Source organism: Stenella coeruleoalba (assembly GCF_951394435.1).
Source record: "Stenella coeruleoalba genome assembly, chromosome: 4".
Classification (NCBI taxonomy): domain Eukaryota; kingdom Metazoa; phylum Chordata; class Mammalia; order Artiodactyla; family Delphinidae; genus Stenella; species Stenella coeruleoalba.
In genome coordinates, this window is record NC_137149.1 from 73,158,441 (window position 1) to 73,176,273 (window position 17,833).

Below are 17,833 nucleotides of genomic sequence, written 5' to 3' on the forward strand. Positions count from 1 at the left end.
GGTGCTGGGAAAACTGGACAGGTACATGTAAAAGTATGAGATTAGATCACTCCCTAACACCATACACAAAAATAAGCTCAAAATGGATTAAAGATCTAAATGTAAGGCCAGAAACTATCAAACTCTTGGAGGAAAACATAGGCAGAACACTCTATGACATAAATCACAGCAAGATCCTTTTTGACCCACCTCCTAGAGAAATGGAAATAAAAACAAAAATAAACAAATGGGACCTAATGAAACTTCAAAGCTTTTGCACAGCAAAGGAAACCATAAACAAGACCAAAAGACAACCCTCAGAATGGGAGAAAATATTTGCAAATGAAGCCGCTGACAAAGGATTAATCTCCAAAATTTATAAGCAGCTCATGCAGCTCAATAACAAAAAAACAAACAACCCAATCCAACAATGGACAGAAGACCTAAATAGACATTTCTCCAAAGAAGATATACAGACTGCCAACAAACACATTAAAGAATGCTCAACATCATTAATCATTAGAGAAATGCAAATCGAAACTACAATGAGATATCATCTCACACCAGTCAGAATGGTCATCATCAAAAAATCTAGAAACAATAAATGCTGGAAAAGGTGTGGAGATATGGGAACACTCTTGCACTGCTGCTGGGAATGTGAATTGGTACAGCCACTATGGAGAACAGTATGGAGGTTCCTTAAAAAACTACAAATAGAACTACCATACGACCCAGCAATCCCACTACTGGGCATATATCCTGAGAAAACCATAATTCAAAAAGAGTCATGTACCAAAATGTTCACTGCAGCTCTATTTACAATAGCCCGGAGATGGAAACAACCTAAGTGTCCAACATCAGATGAATGGATAAAGAAGATGTGGCACATATATACAATGGAATATTACTCAGCCATAAAAAGAAATGAAATTGAGCTATTTGTAATGAAGTGGATGTACCTAGAGTCTGTCATATAGAGTGAAGTATGTCAGAAAGAGAAAGACAAATACCGTATGCTAACACATATATATGGAATTTAAGAAAAAAATATGTCATGAAGAACCTAGGGGTAAGACAGGAATAAAGACACAGACCTACTAGGGAATGGACTTGAGGATATGGGGAGGGGGAAGGGTAAGCTGTGACAAAGTAAGAGAGTGGCATGGACATATATACACTACCAAACGTAAAATAGATAGCTAGTGGGAAGCAGCCGCATAGCACAGGGAGATCATCTCGGTGCTTTGTGACCACCTAGAGGGGTGGGATAGGGAGGGTGGGAGGGAGGGAGACGCAAGAGGGAAGAGATATGGGAACATATGTATATGTATAACTGAATCATTTCGTTATAAAGCAGAAAGTAACACCCCATTGTAAAGCAATTATACTCCAATAAAGATGTAAAAAAAAAAAAAAGAAACTAGCTACCACTGTCTTTTGTACCTTCTGAATTTTGAATTGATGCAAAAAAACTGATAGAAGTATTCTTTAAAGCTAAAGTTGTAATTGTTGAAAGTAATGAAAATAAAGTCATATAGCTAGTATGAAATAATTAAGAGGCAAGTTATTTATCTACTTAAATGTGATGGACAATCCTATGAAGAAAAGTGTGTATTAACAGGGCAGCTTATAAACACAGATTTTAGAAGTTGAGCTGGATTCCTTTTTATTGAAGGGAAAAGGATTACCATCATCTATTTTTAAATTGTGAAGAATAAAATTGGGGTCAAAACATATGCTTAAAGTGGCACTAAAATGACAATAAATTTAAAAAATTTGTTTTCCCCTTTTGTTTTTAAGAGATATCTTTGAAATGCCATTTTGTGAGTAAACAGATTTGCTATAATAGTAAATTCTATCTTGTTTGAAATATACTTGACATTCTCTTTATTTCTACAGTATTTGTTTTAAAAACTTATTACATCTAGAAGTTTCAAAAAGTTCAAAGTCTTAAACACTCTCTTGTGAAGAAAGCAAAATAACCTTTCTGTAAAAAATAAAAACATAAAAATAAAACTCAAATTTTGAAATCTAAGCATTATTTCAAGGCAGAACTACCACTGACTTTCTATCTCTGGCCAATACTTTGAATTATTTAAAAGCAAACATCATTTTTCTTTTATTCCTTTTGTTTTAATCTATTTAAATATTACCCCAAAAGCATACTTAAATTTTAACATACTATTTAAGAATCTAGGTTTCAACATTGCTAACTCCTGTACTTCATCTTCTTATTTAATTAAAAACATTCTCCAGTTGATTGTGAATGGTTTAATAAATTTCATTTGTGATCTTGATACAAATTCATTTCAAGAATGCAATTTTGATGAGTAAATCAGGGTAGTTCAATGGGGAAACAAAGGAGATAACCAAGAAATTGTTCATAGTTACACTTTCATGTTTGAAAATGTGGCATTTAAAAATAATAGCACATTTGCAGCATAGTTATAGGGACTCCATACTGCTAGAAGAAGTGTAAGAAAGGTAACTGTCAAGAGTTCAGTAATCCTGCAATATCAATATTCTTCACTAATGGCTGGTTCCTTGAGAACTCCAAAACTATGTAAGTTTCTGAGAGTGCTCCAAACATTCAATAAATGAAAAAACACATTCATAAAAGTAGTAAACATTTTGTGATTTTTAAAGTATATTTTACAATTTTCCTTTATCAAAAATATATCTAAAGCTAATTTTGTTTTTAAGCTGCTAAAAATTTCAAACTGCGCAAGAACACGTTCTTAAATGAGAGATTCTGGTCGAAGGGTTTTCAGTCATTAAAAAATTTTAGACATTGTAACTTCCTGCAGTTGAACAGCTAACACTTTAAATTCATGATACACTACTTTACTCTCAGAAAATAATCTTCTTCAATCATGGCCTAAAGCCATAATGTCATTATTATTGATGCCAATAACTAAAAATAGGCCTTTCCTGTCGTTTTTTCAGGCACCTGCTTGTCAATTACTCTCAACTGGCAGCCTGCTGGACAGACAGCTCCCTTGAGCACAGTTCTTAGTTCCAACATTTCAATTCATTACATAGTTAGCCACCATTTCCTCTGTAACCCTTTCAGATTCTTTGTAATTTCCCACTTTCCCGAAGCATAAATTTCCCAAAAACATATTTGAAAGAATGGCAACTGGAGTTGAACTCTATCCTATCTAGTGAAAGTTCATCATCAAATATTACGTTTTCATATTGTCATTCACTATCAAGAGAGTTGATTTCTATTCATGTGGATGCAGAACTAGAATGGCAAGTCTGTGGAGAACTGGTTTACTACATAGCTGAGCAATGATGCTCAGAGTACCCTTCATTATCCCAAAGAAGCATTTATTACATAAGCGAACATTACACAGAGCTTACGTGCATAGATCCATAGATAACGTAAAGTACGGCTCACTGAAATTAATGTTACTACACATTACAGTTAGCTTACACTTTAAAATAAAAAGGGAAATTAATGGTAAGGAAACAATATAGTTAACATTACATTATTCACCATTTGCTTGGAAAATGCAATGAGAACACACATGCACACAAATCGGTATTTGTAGACCTGCCTTTGTAATTTAAAATGTTAATGAAATGTAAATTTTTTCTATGCAAAATGCATGAATGTTCACCTCTAGGCTGCATTGTGTCCAACCTTGCTGGAGTCCTTTTTGAATTTTATTAGTACCAAAAGCCCGTCATTGTCCATTTCTCTTCTATCTCACCACCACCAAGGAAAATACTTCTGACAATCACAAATAGAACGGTGGCAGTAAAACATAAAATAATTTTAACTTAGAAAACAACACACCCCTTGCATTTTTTTGTAAGGAAATCAAGTTTTTGGGTTCCAAGCTATTCATCATGAAGAGAATGTGCTTAATCTGATGTGAAGTTGGCTACCCAGCAGTCTAGTCAGGCTGTAGAATGTTTAACTCAGGGTCTGGTAGGCTGCCAGCCAGCCATTCTAAATGTTTTCACACGGACCAGCGATAAATAATTAAATGTTTAAGTCACAGTTCTCAGGTTGGACAGTAGATAGAGCTAGAATTTCACCACTTAGCGAGATAAGCAATTTTGGGTTGTTTCTCTTCAACAATTTGCCTTTAGGTGCTCTAGGCATAGGTGATAGTCTTTCAGTTGCAAAGAATCAATCTTGGTAACACTTTCTGGATTTCAAATGACAGCTTTTAGGATTTTTAAAAAATTGCTAAGTTTGCAAAAAGGAAGATTCTATTTATAGTATTTAATGCAGGAAAGACTCCCCCCCCCACACACACACACATAAGCTCTGTCACTAACAATCTGTGAGCACAGATAAATGACAAACTCCTTAGGTCATTATAAGGTTAGAATGGGGAAGAACGATGTCATCATAATTGAGAAAAATCTTTCAAAATATACATATTCTACTTTCCTCTCAATTCTAATGGGGGTGGTAGGGGGTGGGACAGTACAGACAAGTGTATTTGAAAAAAACAAAACAAAAAAACTCCCCAGTTGATTCCAAGGCACATCCCCATTGGGTACCACTGGGGTTTCTTCCAGCTCTGAGATTCTATCTTTTTAAAAATGTATGTGGTCTCTATAACTAAAGAGCAAGGCCCTGTGCTGACAAAATTGGAAAAGAAGATAGTGCTTTCCTACACACATACTTTCTGCAAGGCTCTCCTAGTGCAGATTAATTGTCAATGGGTTTGATAGTATTTAAACACTCACCATGTATTTATAGATCTAACTCATCTTTGCTCTAAACAGTAGATATAAGAAATATTGGTCAATCTGGGCAGAATGGTTGACTTCTTACACTTACATTCTTTTACAAAAATACCTTCCAGCAGGTATAGAATGTTATAAACAGAAAACTATGAAGAGCTGGTTTTTCAGAGTTCATAAATCTTAGAATGCCTCTGGTAAACTTTACCTACCTTTGCAAAATAGCTTCATTAGTTTTTGTTACATGTTTGATGCTCAGAGTAAAACTATACTGCTTATGCTTTATGTACACAAACAGGTTTGCCCACCTCGTCAGGTCAGTCTTTCCAAGCATAAGCTTGAAGTAATTTAAGTCAGTTTCAATAGATTAAATTCCAATTTGGAAAAAAAAAAAAGCTCTCAATATATAGTACAGAAATATTTGTGTTACTTGTCTCATTACCTTTTACCTATAATACAATTCTTAAATTTAAGATTATACCATGGAAGAATGGTATCATTAATATAGAAATTGACAAATACAGCCAAAAATACCAGGTTGAAAATATAAATTCATCCCTATATTTTTCAACTTTAGTCTTTAAGCTGTAGTTAATTTTAAAAGCTTTAAAAAAGTTACAGGCAAAAAACCCCCAGAAGTACAGTACATGAAGATTTGGGGATAGATGACAAAAATTCTTACCACATTTAGTCTGAAAACTGGGATTTTAACCATGAAGCACAGTAGCTGACAAGTATCTTTTGGAGAAAAAAACCTACTGAGGAGACACTATAAATATAGAAATTAAAGATTTCCTTTTCAGATGTTTTTATAAAGTTCTTATTTCCCACTGGTAGCAGAATGCCTCTGCAATTTATGCTTTTTGGCCAGATCATACAACATTAAAGGACTGATAATTTAGACTTTTATTTTGCTGAAGTAATTAATAAATTATTTTGACAGAAACAAGGCATTTTTCACCTCTAAATAATGCAGGCTTGTTCTTTTAACACTTGAGATGCTTTCCTTCTGATCAATTCTTAATTTCTTCAGACTTGTGTAGCAATTTTTTTCATAGTTTCGAATATATTGACATTTCTAATTTAAAATGTCTAAAAATTCTTCAGGTTATATCCATGCAGTATTTGTGCTTTGAATTAAAAGACCAACAGAACAAAACCATATGGGTTAACACCAGACTGAACAATGTAAACCACTAAAAGGTATGACTGTGCCACAAAGGTATTCTTTGGCACCTTCAGATACTACACTGTAAGTAAATCACTGAGTCAAGACATGTCAAGTTGGATTCTCCTTCCATTCACAGCAGAACATTTGAGTTTTTTAAGAAGATGGTCTTTGGAGTCTAGAATATGATACAAAGTAAGAAGCATATAACTAAAACCTTAAATTTAATCTAGTTAACATCCTTCTCACCTAGAGACATACCAACAATACTTGAATATGCTGGTCCTCACAATCATCGATAAGGCTTCCTTTAAAGGATAACTTAAGGTCATAATGTATAGGAAGTCTAGCCTCAGTCATGCTCTAGGAAGGACTCAAAGAGAGATTTGGGGGTGAGACAGAATAATCTCTTTGCCACCTCAGAAGAGTTTCTCACTTTTTAAATGGCCCTATATTAGTCAATGAGGTAATCTATGGTATGCCAGCTTGGGCTCCAAAAAGTGGGTGGTCTTTGCAGAGGGAGGTGCTCACTCACTCTACCTATGGCCGGAGCCAGTTCCTGCAGCTGGACCAAAGGCAGCCCACAGACTACACTCAGCACATTTCTTCATTTCTCACTTGAGTGCCCTTCTTTAGTTCCCTTTCAACTGCCCACTTTATATCGGCTTCATTACACCACCGCTCCATTTGTAATGTAAATTGGGAAACTCGGGGAAGTTTTTCTTTTGGCCTTGTCTATGGAAGAATACGGAGAGGTATTCAAAACGTATTAACACAAATCAATGGCACCAATAAAAGCAAAATCTCCTTAGCAACATAATCTTGATTGCAAAAGGAGAACTGAGAGCATTTAGCAGAACAGTGGCCCACATGGAATACGCATTTGTCTGGAAGAATCCAGCACAAAGCCTAAAAGAGAGATTTTGAAAAAATCCAAAATTAACTCACAGGGAACAGTTACTCTTTTTTTCAAAAGTACACAATTGGCTACATTAAATCTATCATGTGCTTTTGGCTCAGCAACATTGTATCACACCACTTTGCAAACTGAAATTACAACACCATGCATGCTTCACATGAGTTACAGGGTGTTTTTTGTTTGTTTTGTTTTTTGGACTTTTTTTTTTCCTTCGTTGATTTCTTTAGTAAAGCAAACAAAAAAGTCTCAAGAAATATTCATCTCACACACAATGTAAAGAAAACTGAATGGCTATCTAACAATATCTAAGACTGTAGGTACAAAAGGTTGGGCTATCTTTTGGGCTTTCTGTGATGGATTCTAAGATAGTAACTAATGCAAGCAGTAATGGCATTTTTGCTTAGGTCTCCACCTGTGAAAAGGGAAACTTAATATGCTGCTGAGAACCCTTGCATTTTTCTTGTCAGGATGAAAAGAAAAATAAGTAAAGGAATAAAAACTCAGAAAATAAGAAATTAATTCTTTTAAAACTACAATATCGAGATGACTCAAGGAAACAAAAAAAATTATCCACAAACACAAAATTTCCCTTAGTTTTTAAATGTTTCAAGTAGACTCAATTGTCATTTTGCATTTTAACTCTAACAATCCAGGTGATTTAAAAGCATCTCTATTGCCTACTGCAGAAATGTCTTAGTGTTAAAAGCATCTCTACTGCCTACTGCAGAAATGTCTTAGTGAATTTCTTAGTTATAATTACTTTATCTTAGAATTGTGTGTGTATATATGCACACATACACTTTTTTCCATATATATGGAACTGTTTTTTTTAAAGGTTTGCAATGGAACCTGGGTCAATCAAGTAACATGAAAAAAATAAAAGTCTGTACGACAAATAGTCATTTGATACAATGCAACAGATAAACTTTAGCTAAATGCTAAATGTGTATATTTACAGGAATAGTGATTAGAATTATCTGCCTCCCCCTAAAAACTGAAAAACCATTGCTAAACCTTAATAGCTGTATTGGCTTTAAAAATTTAGGGACAACTTAAATAAGATCTTTGGAGGAAAAAAAGGTAATATGTAAGTTGTATTTTTTCCTCTTCTTTGTTCCAACTCTAAAGCAAGTTCATGAACACAATATAAAATTTTCTTTAATAAGTTTATTGCTCATAGTTCCTAAACTCATATTCATAATGTTAAATATTTTATTCCCAGATATTTGTAAAGGTCATGTCTACAGAAGAAATATGTGTATGTATATTCATTCACATGGTCATTTCAACAGACATTATTAAGTTTGGTCAATTTCTTTTAAAGTGATTTGATCTCTAAATTCCAGACTCCCTTTTCCAACTTCACCTAAATTGGCTTAAAATTTTATTTGACATATTATAGTCTTTAGAGACCAAATACTGTGAATTAGCCCATATTCCAGTTTTGAGCATGTAATCATGTGTTGAAGTCATGTGTTACAACAGACTCACTTAAGAACAATAAAAACTCAACTAGGCAAAGCAAGCAAGCAAAGTAAAAGTTAAAAACAAAACAAAACAAAAAATCCTGTAGCTCAAATTAGGTCTCCATTTGTTTACTAGAAAAACCATGTCAGTGAAGGTTTAATTTTGCAAGACTAAATATACTGCAACCTACACTGGAACAAAAACGAAGCCACCTTAAATACAGATTTCCTCACAATTATAAAAGCCAACAAATTTTTATCTAACCATAAGAAAAATCTCATCTTAACAAAAACAGATGATATTCATTTGACAATGGCTTTAATTTCTCAATAATGAAAGAAAAATATAATACACACCTTTAAAATTCAACTGCGTATTTTACCAAAATTGTATTCATTTATTTTAATGTTACTAGACTTAGCTGAATGTAATTAGAATTACCTGAAAGTATAATTAATAGGGACCTCTTGGGTCTGCATAACTGCTCACCCATCAAAAATTTCTGATGAATTATTGATATTTTATTTGTAAACTATTCCATGCTCATCAAGGACATAGGAACAAATTCCTAAAATCCTTTATTTGGTACTTTTTTAAATTGTCACACTTAAATTATAAAAAATAAATAGAAGAATACTGTACTCAAGGTAGCCTCCTATCTTCTCAAAGGACATTATATAGCAGAGGAAAACTCTATCTAGAACAATATTTTTCTTTTAAAAAATAATTTCCATTGTAATACATAAAGAAAGCTGTGCGCAGTTCTTGACCACTGCATAACTTTCCCCTTTGTAAACCAAACTGCAGGATAACAATGCAGTTATTTCTCTCCAACAGTAGATTTCAGCATATTGCTTTCCAAATCATGTCTACCTTGCTTTCCACTGCCAGTTTTACAATGCTTAACTCTTCTGAGAGGTCAAAATGTCACTAGCTCTAACAAATGTAAAAAGAAAGTGACTTTAAAGGGCTTCAATAACTTCAGTTAAAACAAACTCCTGTTTATGAAGACTTCATGGTAATGCAATGAGATTGTAGTAATTACCTAGTTAAACAAACTGCTATTGGAAAAAAAGGAAGAGATGGTGGTCTTTTATTTAGTACAAAAGGTTTCTTGAGGAACTAGAATGTGCTTTTCTTCTAAAACATTTTAAATCGATATAGCATTTATATTGAGAAGAACTGGAACCAGTTTTACTAAATTAAGAACCAGTAGGAAAAATAATGAGAGAGAAAAATCTGCAGTTTGAGGGTACATCATGGGCCAGTAGAGGAGAGCAGCCAGAACACCAACCTGTTACTTATCTTCTCTTGAAGGCTGGCTGACATTATGGTTCTTTAAAAAAAAAAAAAAAAAAGGAATAGATAGCTTATCTGCCAAAATTAAGTATTACCTGGTATAGTTAGTTCACTGAACTATTTCTGAGATAAAGAGCTAAGAAAGCAATATACTGTCTATTTTGCATGAGGAGAAAAAAGTCAATTCTCAAATTCAGAGCACCATGTTTATGAAGTAAATGTTAAAAAACAAACCAAAAGAAAGGCGTAATTTTACTTTAATATTGGAGGTGTAACTATATTTTAAAAGGTCTTATTAGAAACTTTTCTCAAATATTATACTTAATGTTTACCTGACTTTTTAAACAAGCAAAGCATTACTATAAGTATATATAGGAAGTACTCACTCTCTTTCATTTTAAAAGCAAAATTTGATAATAACTCAAGTTGCTGCCGATATTGTAAATAAGTCAGAAAAGCTACTCAGTCATTACTATTAAACATCTAGCTACTTAACTTCTATATAGGACTTAATAACAGCAAAATAAATGATTAAAAAATATGAGGTAGTCATAGTATCCTCCTTTTGTGGAAATGAAAAGCAAAGATGCCAAGTAACTTGATGATCTTGCAGAACATCAGAAATCAATTCAAAATCAGAATCAGCAATCTGAATTTCCGTTTTCATTACTGTCTATTAAGGCTACAAACAACCTCTGTTGTTTCAATTTACCATGGGCAGGTGGCAGGGGTAGGGGGGCTATTGCTCCCTCGAACAGAAACAAGTACACAAAATTATGACTAATAATGTAAACAATATTTAAGTTTCTCCTAAATTACTATCTAAAAATCTTTGTAAAAGTACAGACAAGGTAACTCAAGATTTAAAGACAAATCTCCTTCAAATCTCAACTTATATAAAAGGTATGATCCTAAAAACAACATAAAGTTGGCTATTATATCCATGGAAAATTAAGAGTTGTTTTATTTATTTTAAAAAGGGTATTTATTTAAACACAAATTATTATGGGATAACCAATATTTTGGTTTGGGATTGGTCTTGAGCCTATTCTTTCCACCTTAATACTAACATAAATCAACTTTCTTCAGAAATAGTGGTTTGAGAAGCCCCATATGCAACCATTCTATTACTCCCTTCCTGGAAAGTCCAGATTGATAGGGTCTATTGAAAAGGAAAACACCAATTGTACCACTGCACCAATTGGAAATTTAAGTTAAAAAATTCCCTTTTAAAAATGCAAGTACCACTTTAGCAGAATTCAGTGTGTCAGCCATTCATCACTTAATGTGACTGACTCACTTTAACTGGCTTTCTAAACACCTAGCTAAGAGTGCCAAAAAATTAACATTCTTACTGGGAGCTTTGGAGAAGGAAGACAGAAAGGCAATTCTGAACTATGTCCATGCCTGGGTGAAGACTCTGGACATCAGGAGGGCAGCAAAAGCACCCACAGTACTTCAGTGGGATAGGAGAAGGAAACAGAGTCCAGGACGAGATGCTGGAATTCAGTCAAAGACAGTTTCAAACACAAGGTACTTATGATTTAGTACTACTGACCAAGAGCTGAGCCAAAGCAAATATTTACAGTGAAACATCAGGCAAGCAGCTAATGGTTATAACTGTGAAGCAAATACCATAAAAGTTGAAACAGTCTATATACAAAAATATTAAACCAGTGTAGTTTGAACTCATGCAACTATGGATCCAACTGTACATGTTACTATTTAATATCATTTTTTATAACCAAGATTGATATGGAATGCTGTCAAGATTTTATATACGGTTAGCCTGTGTCTATTAACATAAAGAAGCAATCAGAAGCTCTCTACATACAACACTGAAAATACAACCATGGAGAAAGTTGTTACAAAACTAGTTCTCTAGTAAGAAAAGGATATCATTGTTTACTAGTATTCAAGCTTGAACACTTGTTGATTTCAGGCCAAAATTACGTGTTTATATTTTAAATGGATGAAACCTAGTCATTAAAAAGTCTTAAAAAATCATCTGATGACCATTTGATATAGGTGAAGTTGTGAGAGAGGGGCATATATACCTTAAAAGCTAAATGTGTCACTTCAGTTTTACTGTAGTCATTAGGTTTTGGACTACATATTTTAACTTAGGTATATAAAAGTCATGTACTAAAATATAATAAAGTTTGCAAAGTACATTATTTGATAAAGGAATGTTTCTACAAAGGGATACTGGACTAATTGTAAAATGCCAGTAATATATGAACAAAGATCATAAGTAAAATCTAAACATTAGATTTTCTGCTAATACCTTTCCTTGGCCAGTTTTACAAGTACTATGGTTCATGTCTCACAAACTTGAAGTCAGAAAACAGACACTAAAGATCATCATTTAAAACACTTTCTTTGGACTAATGTTCATATAACACAGGCATCTCTGACATTCCTAATTTCCAGTAACATGGGCACTTAAATTCATGATTCAAGAAAAGGTAAACCAGAGGGCTTACACTGGGGGGTACTAATGAAAACCCAAGCGTGAAAATCTAACTCCTCAAAGCATCACTGGCTTATGGTAATGCCACATACTAAGCATTGACAGCTCTTTTCTATATATTCATTAGAAGCATGAGTGCCCATTTCTAGGGAATCCTTAAGCAACTGACATGTTAATACTTCTCAATAAAATTAGGAAAGTTTTTAAAAATCCTATACTTAACATTATCAAGTATGAAAACTATCTTACTGTTAACAATATTCTTATGGGAATATAATAATGTCAAAATTACAATTTATAGAAGAATAATAGGAGAAAAAATTATGCCTAAATAGGTATAGTTCTTCCTATAAAGCTGATTAATATGGTGCTTTACAAATTTACAAACTTTTAGATTTGGAAAACTGTGTTGCATAGTCTACACAGTCATCATATTTTTCTGTTCTTTCGGAATCCTGAGGCAGAATTAGCATTCTCCATACAATAATCTGTCACAGGGAAACCAAAGAGGAATACTAGAGTTTCCGAACAGCATTACCTTTTAATCTGCACTACTTTAAGGTGACAGGACACACCCAAGACACAAGGTAAATAAAGTGAGAAGTGTATGAATCCTTTGTACTTTGAGCTTTTCATAGGAAAAGTGTTATATAAATTCAAGTTGGTGTTTTGGGAGGCAAAGGAAACAAATAAATCTCAGACCAAAAAAAAAAAAAAAAAAAAATCCTAGTTTTTAAGACAGTTCCTAATGTCCAATATAGGATATAAGATACTGGCATTCAACTATCCAAATTTACATAGAATAATAGTACTTTGGAGAAATATAAATAAATACTTCTTAAAAATACAGGTATATAAATTAATGAAACTGGTATTTAAAAGATTTAATACAAGGAAAAAAAGTATTATATAGTGGTACCAATTCTTAATACAAATTAAGCATAGTTTATATAATTTCAAAAGTTATTCACATTATTGCTCGATACCACAGTTGTACGGAACAAGTTCTTGACACACACAAAATTTGTATAATTTCAGGTTTATAAAAACAAAAATTTATACATAGGCCATTTAGAAATTTAGAAAGTTTTAAAATGCATGGAGATATGTACAACCAAAAGGAGAAAAAAATGTATGTCTGTACATATTTGAAAGAAACAAACTGATCTGACTCAAACTTGTATGTCACACTCCCAATCAAAAAAGTATACATAACTGGACTGAAAGCAAACTAGTGGACTAAAACGGTACTAAATATGCCCTTCATTTCTTAGTAATAATCTGTTTTAAATATTAATGGGGTATTAAACACCAGCTTACTTTAATTCTACAACTTTTGCTTTCTTTCAAAAACTTTTCAGAAACACATATCCATTCTACAACTGTGTTAGACTGGGACAAATATTTTCCTTAGAAATTTTTTAAAGGAGTATTTCTATACTTTTGTATACAAGATTTGATAAACAATAAAAAATAACCCAAATAAGGCCATTATTAATATCATCTTGATCAAAAATATACAGATTGTAATGCTACTATATTTTGTGATCCTGAGCTCTAGTAACCATTAGATGCATGCATACCATTCAGGGATTTGTCTATTCTAATGAAAATAATTTAATCCTGCCTTACTACTTTTGAAGACAGAAATACCTTCAAAACTTTTTGATACGTCTTCATAATGTTACAGATATTTCTGCTGTAAACAGAGCATTAGGAATTGTATGAGAAAATATGTTAGGGTTCAAAAAGCTATGAAAGAAAATTTACTATTTTAAAATAATGACAATAAATTTAAAAAGCAAGAAAATAATACAAAGAGGGTGCTTGCTAGAACAGATAAGTAGAGCCTTACAAAGGTCTTTTTCTATATTAAGGAATTAATAAATAAAGGACTGTGTGTACCTTGGTGGTAAAATAAAAAAGGCTGGCCACTTTTTATGCTAAGTTCAAATGTATTTTTTTGATAATACAAAAAAGTAATCCTTGAAAATCAGAATACATAACATAAAAGAGCACAATAACTTAAGTATTAAACATCTGTATGAAATAACTGTTGCAAAGTCTGACAAAAATGCACACTTAGAACATGCGGTTATTTAAAAAAACAAAAACGGAAAAAAACACCACACGATTCTGTAGAACCAATGTTATGTCACCACCAGGAGAGCACCAAGCAAGGCACCATTGGAAAGACAACATACTTGGAAAGTCTCTATAAATAAAGTAAATGCTAATCTGGTCGAAAAATCGGTGTCTTTGGTAAAAATTCTATGAGGATGACCTGTAGAAGGAGAAAAAAAAGTTTTAAAAAGATTTAAAAAAAATTTTATCTTAAAAAAAACTTCAGTTATATTCCATCACTTAAAATGATTTTGATAGTGCCTCTGACAGACAGAAGGAGAGTGCATGCATGAATGAATGAGAAAAGGAAGCTACCATTTACTGAGAACTAACTACATACCAAATGTTTCACACTATATGGATCTATTTAATCCCAACAATTTTCTGTGAGGCAAGTATTGTCATACTCATTTTATAGATGAGAAAACTGATGATCCGAGAAGTGTAACACCATGGATTGTGGAGTCAGTATTTGAACAAAGGACTGTCTTAACTCCAAAGCCTTGCCCTTTCTACTGCCCTATGGTGGCTGCAGCTGACCCAATATTCACTTCCTCGGGCTTCCTCCCTTTTACCTAGAGTTGTTCTCATTTTATTGTACCAGGATATGTGATCTCTAGAAAAAGAGTTGGTTGTCTTTCTCTTAATTTTTTAAAAAGTCTTTTCTTTTTAAGTTAGCAAAATTAAAGGTTAAAATTTGTTCCAAAAGACTTTTTACAAGAAAACTAAAGGAAAATCAACAAATACAAAACACAGTAACACAGAAAGACACAAGTTGACCAGAGTTGATTTTTATTCTAAACTTGGAACTGTCTTAAATTACAATCAATTCTTCCTCTTGTTCCAACTCTATATGGAATAGATGCTAAATGATGAACTCCTCACTCTTTTTCAGAAACTGTGTCTTGATATGACCTCCAGGTTTGGATACTCTTCTACATTTAGCCATCTGGGCCAGAAACCTTCATTTTCACTCTTCAGTTCTGGCTTTTGATCTGTCTCAATAAAGAAGGTATTTCTATACGTGGCTCCAAAACATTCCTCTCCTAGTTGACTTATCCTTTGGTGCCCCCTGGGCCACTCTCCTGACCTGTTATTTGCCTACAAAATGTTTATTAGCTTCCTATCCAGCTTTTTTATTTGAGCTAGATTCCTCTGTTTCTCAGTTTCCTCATCTATAAAGTAAAGGGATTGGAGAGATGACAAGATTCTTTGTAGCTCTAAAATTTGATGATTAAATTACATTTTACAGTATATACTACATAATGAATAATAAAAGCTATCGTTGACTATACTTGAATTATTACTAGTTTTTAAAGAATATCTCTTACAAACTTTTCCCTTCAGAAGCCACACATAAAAATTAACCACTCGTCTCATTTCTTCTAGATCATACTGCTCTGCCGTATCTCAATAAAAAAAAGTTGGTACAAGTTGGTATTTTTCATAGATTTACTCCAATATTCAAAATATAATCGAGGAGAATTACTTCCCTTTAACTAACAAATGAAATTTCTGTAAGTTAAATAAAATCTGAGGTCAAATAGATATATATGGTAGATTATTTACTATCTTAACTTTTCAAAACTATTTTTAGGGGGTTTTTTAAATTATGTTTTTCCCCCATTCAACTATCACAAACATATACATACACATATACACACACACTCTCTCTCTCTCCAAGAAAACTTAGAAAAATACATTTTTTAAGCAATTTTTTTAAACTACTCTTCTTAGTAGAGTGTTTATCTAAAAATTTATGATAATTAAAGGGAACTATTTTACAAACACAGCACATAAGTTCAGAATGTTTTGGAAGGTTAAATTAAATTATTTTGTTTTAATTAATAATAGAACATCATAAAAATAAACATGAATATAATATGCATATTTTATGAATGAATGACATTCTTATAGTTCTATCTGGAAATAACAGTATTGGGAATAACTTTTATGTTTTGCTTTCCAAAGTAAATTTAGAAATGTGCAAAATAAATAAATAAATAAAAAGCTCCATTTTAAGCTTAGTGTTTGGGTTTATAAATATAGCAAATATTCTTTTCACAAAATCCTTTAAATCTCTTACATATCCATCCCTCCTCACAAAATACATAAACTCTCTCACCATCTATGATGAAAATATAAGACTAGCATATTCATAGGTCAATCTCAAAACAAGTTATTTGAATGTGCTTTTATTATTATAAAGAAGTATCGAGTGTCTTTTTATCATCATAAATTAACATGCTTAATATAATAGATAATGATAAAATCTACATTATTTGGTTCACTGAATAGAGATATTCTATGAAAGAAGAGACATTTTAAAGATATCTTTTATGTTCAAGGCTAGAAATGGGATTTGATTGTGCTAATGAAAGAGAAAATGCTACAGAGAAAAAAATTTTATGATAATTTCCAACTATTTCCAGTATCTAAGCACTGTTTTCATCAATCTTTTATACACATACACACACACACACACAAAACCTATGATGTCTATACTATTTCAAAGAATAGACAAAATTTGTCAGAAATGATGTGTCAGATAGTTAACTCTTCCTCAGATCTTTTTATTTTTGTATATTACCTTTCCATATTTAAAATAAAACACCCAAGCTCGAGGGAGAATAAAGATTCATAATTTTCTATAGTATTCTGAACTTTTCAAAAGGAGAAAAACTGTTCAAGTAAATCAAGCAGTCAGTAAATTAAATCCCATTCTAAGCTCTAAAATCATTGTATATACAGGCCCATTAGACGTCGTTTAAAGAATAAACACAGGATGAGCAACATCTCATCTCCTGTTTACTTTTAAGATAATTTTTACAAAATAATATTCCAATAACACTTTAAAAGACTCTTTAAAGGCCACTGAGGTATGGGCAGTTAAAATCTATAAAGGCTAAAGGTTTCTTAAGCTCCAGCGGCTTGACTGAAAGGTTTTCTTCCATACTTGGAAATCTGATTAGCATTATATAAAAAAGCCATATCTGACTTGCTGCGTAACCAAAGTTGTGGTTATTCTTTATACAGCATCTAAAATTTCACACTCCATCAACACATGTTCAGCCTATTTTATCTTGGCAATTAATTTATTATTTTTCAGAACACAGTGAAGCCTTGTTTTCAAGTCATTCATAACTTTATAAATCAGTCTTGCACATGAAACCATGCATCTGTGAACCGTAGAAAATCCTTGCACTCAGGAGATTAAGCTCCTGACACCTTTGCTGATTAATAATCATGGAAAGAATAAGATCAGAAGCAAAATAAATGATCATTTAATAGAGAAACTCACAAAACAGCCCTTTAACTTACATATTCCATCATGTTATTCGTTTCACATTTCCTTTTGCTCAGTCTCCAGTGCAAGCACAGCTAGACAAGAAGGAGAGTAAAAGAAGAAAAATGAGCTCTATTTTATTGCAGCACACAGACTAACCCATTTGTCCACCTTTCATATTTTTAGTTCAACAAAAGCATCTGTTTCCATACTGTGCAATTCAGACCCCAACGGTACGAAGCTGCTCCCTGTGGTACTCACCTTGTGGTATAACCTATTGTTTTCCCATTCTAATAACTTCTCAATCGATCTTCGTGTCTGGAAGACAAATGAGAAAAAAGTTTACTCTTGACTGGTTTTAGAAAAACTTTGTTTTGCAGCTGCTTTTTGTGTGAAAAGGAAAGAGGT

The 17,833-nt window shown here is 32.6% G+C and overlaps 1 protein-coding gene across 2 annotated transcripts in view; it reads right to left on the reverse strand.

The window, feature by feature from the left end:
• Positions 1 to 9,935: 9,935 nt before the first annotated feature.
• Positions 9,936 to 17,833, reverse strand: part of CHIC2 (cysteine rich hydrophobic domain 2) — a 51,345-nt gene continuing 43,447 nt past the window's right edge. Inside the window, exons 4-6 of one of the 2 annotated variants that reach the window (XM_079920251.1) lie at positions 17,687 to 17,743; positions 17,461 to 17,520; positions 9,936 to 14,299 (exon numbers count right to left, since the gene is read on the reverse strand). In XM_079920251.1, coding sequence (XP_079776377.1) covers positions 14,249 to 14,299; positions 17,461 to 17,520; positions 17,687 to 17,743 — 168 coding nt within the window. In that variant the 3' untranslated portion in view covers positions 9,936 to 14,248. Of the gene's footprint in view, positions 14,300 to 14,327; positions 15,135 to 17,460; positions 17,521 to 17,686; positions 17,744 to 17,833 lie in introns of those variants that run through there. The other variant, XM_079920252.1, reaches the window with a different exon arrangement.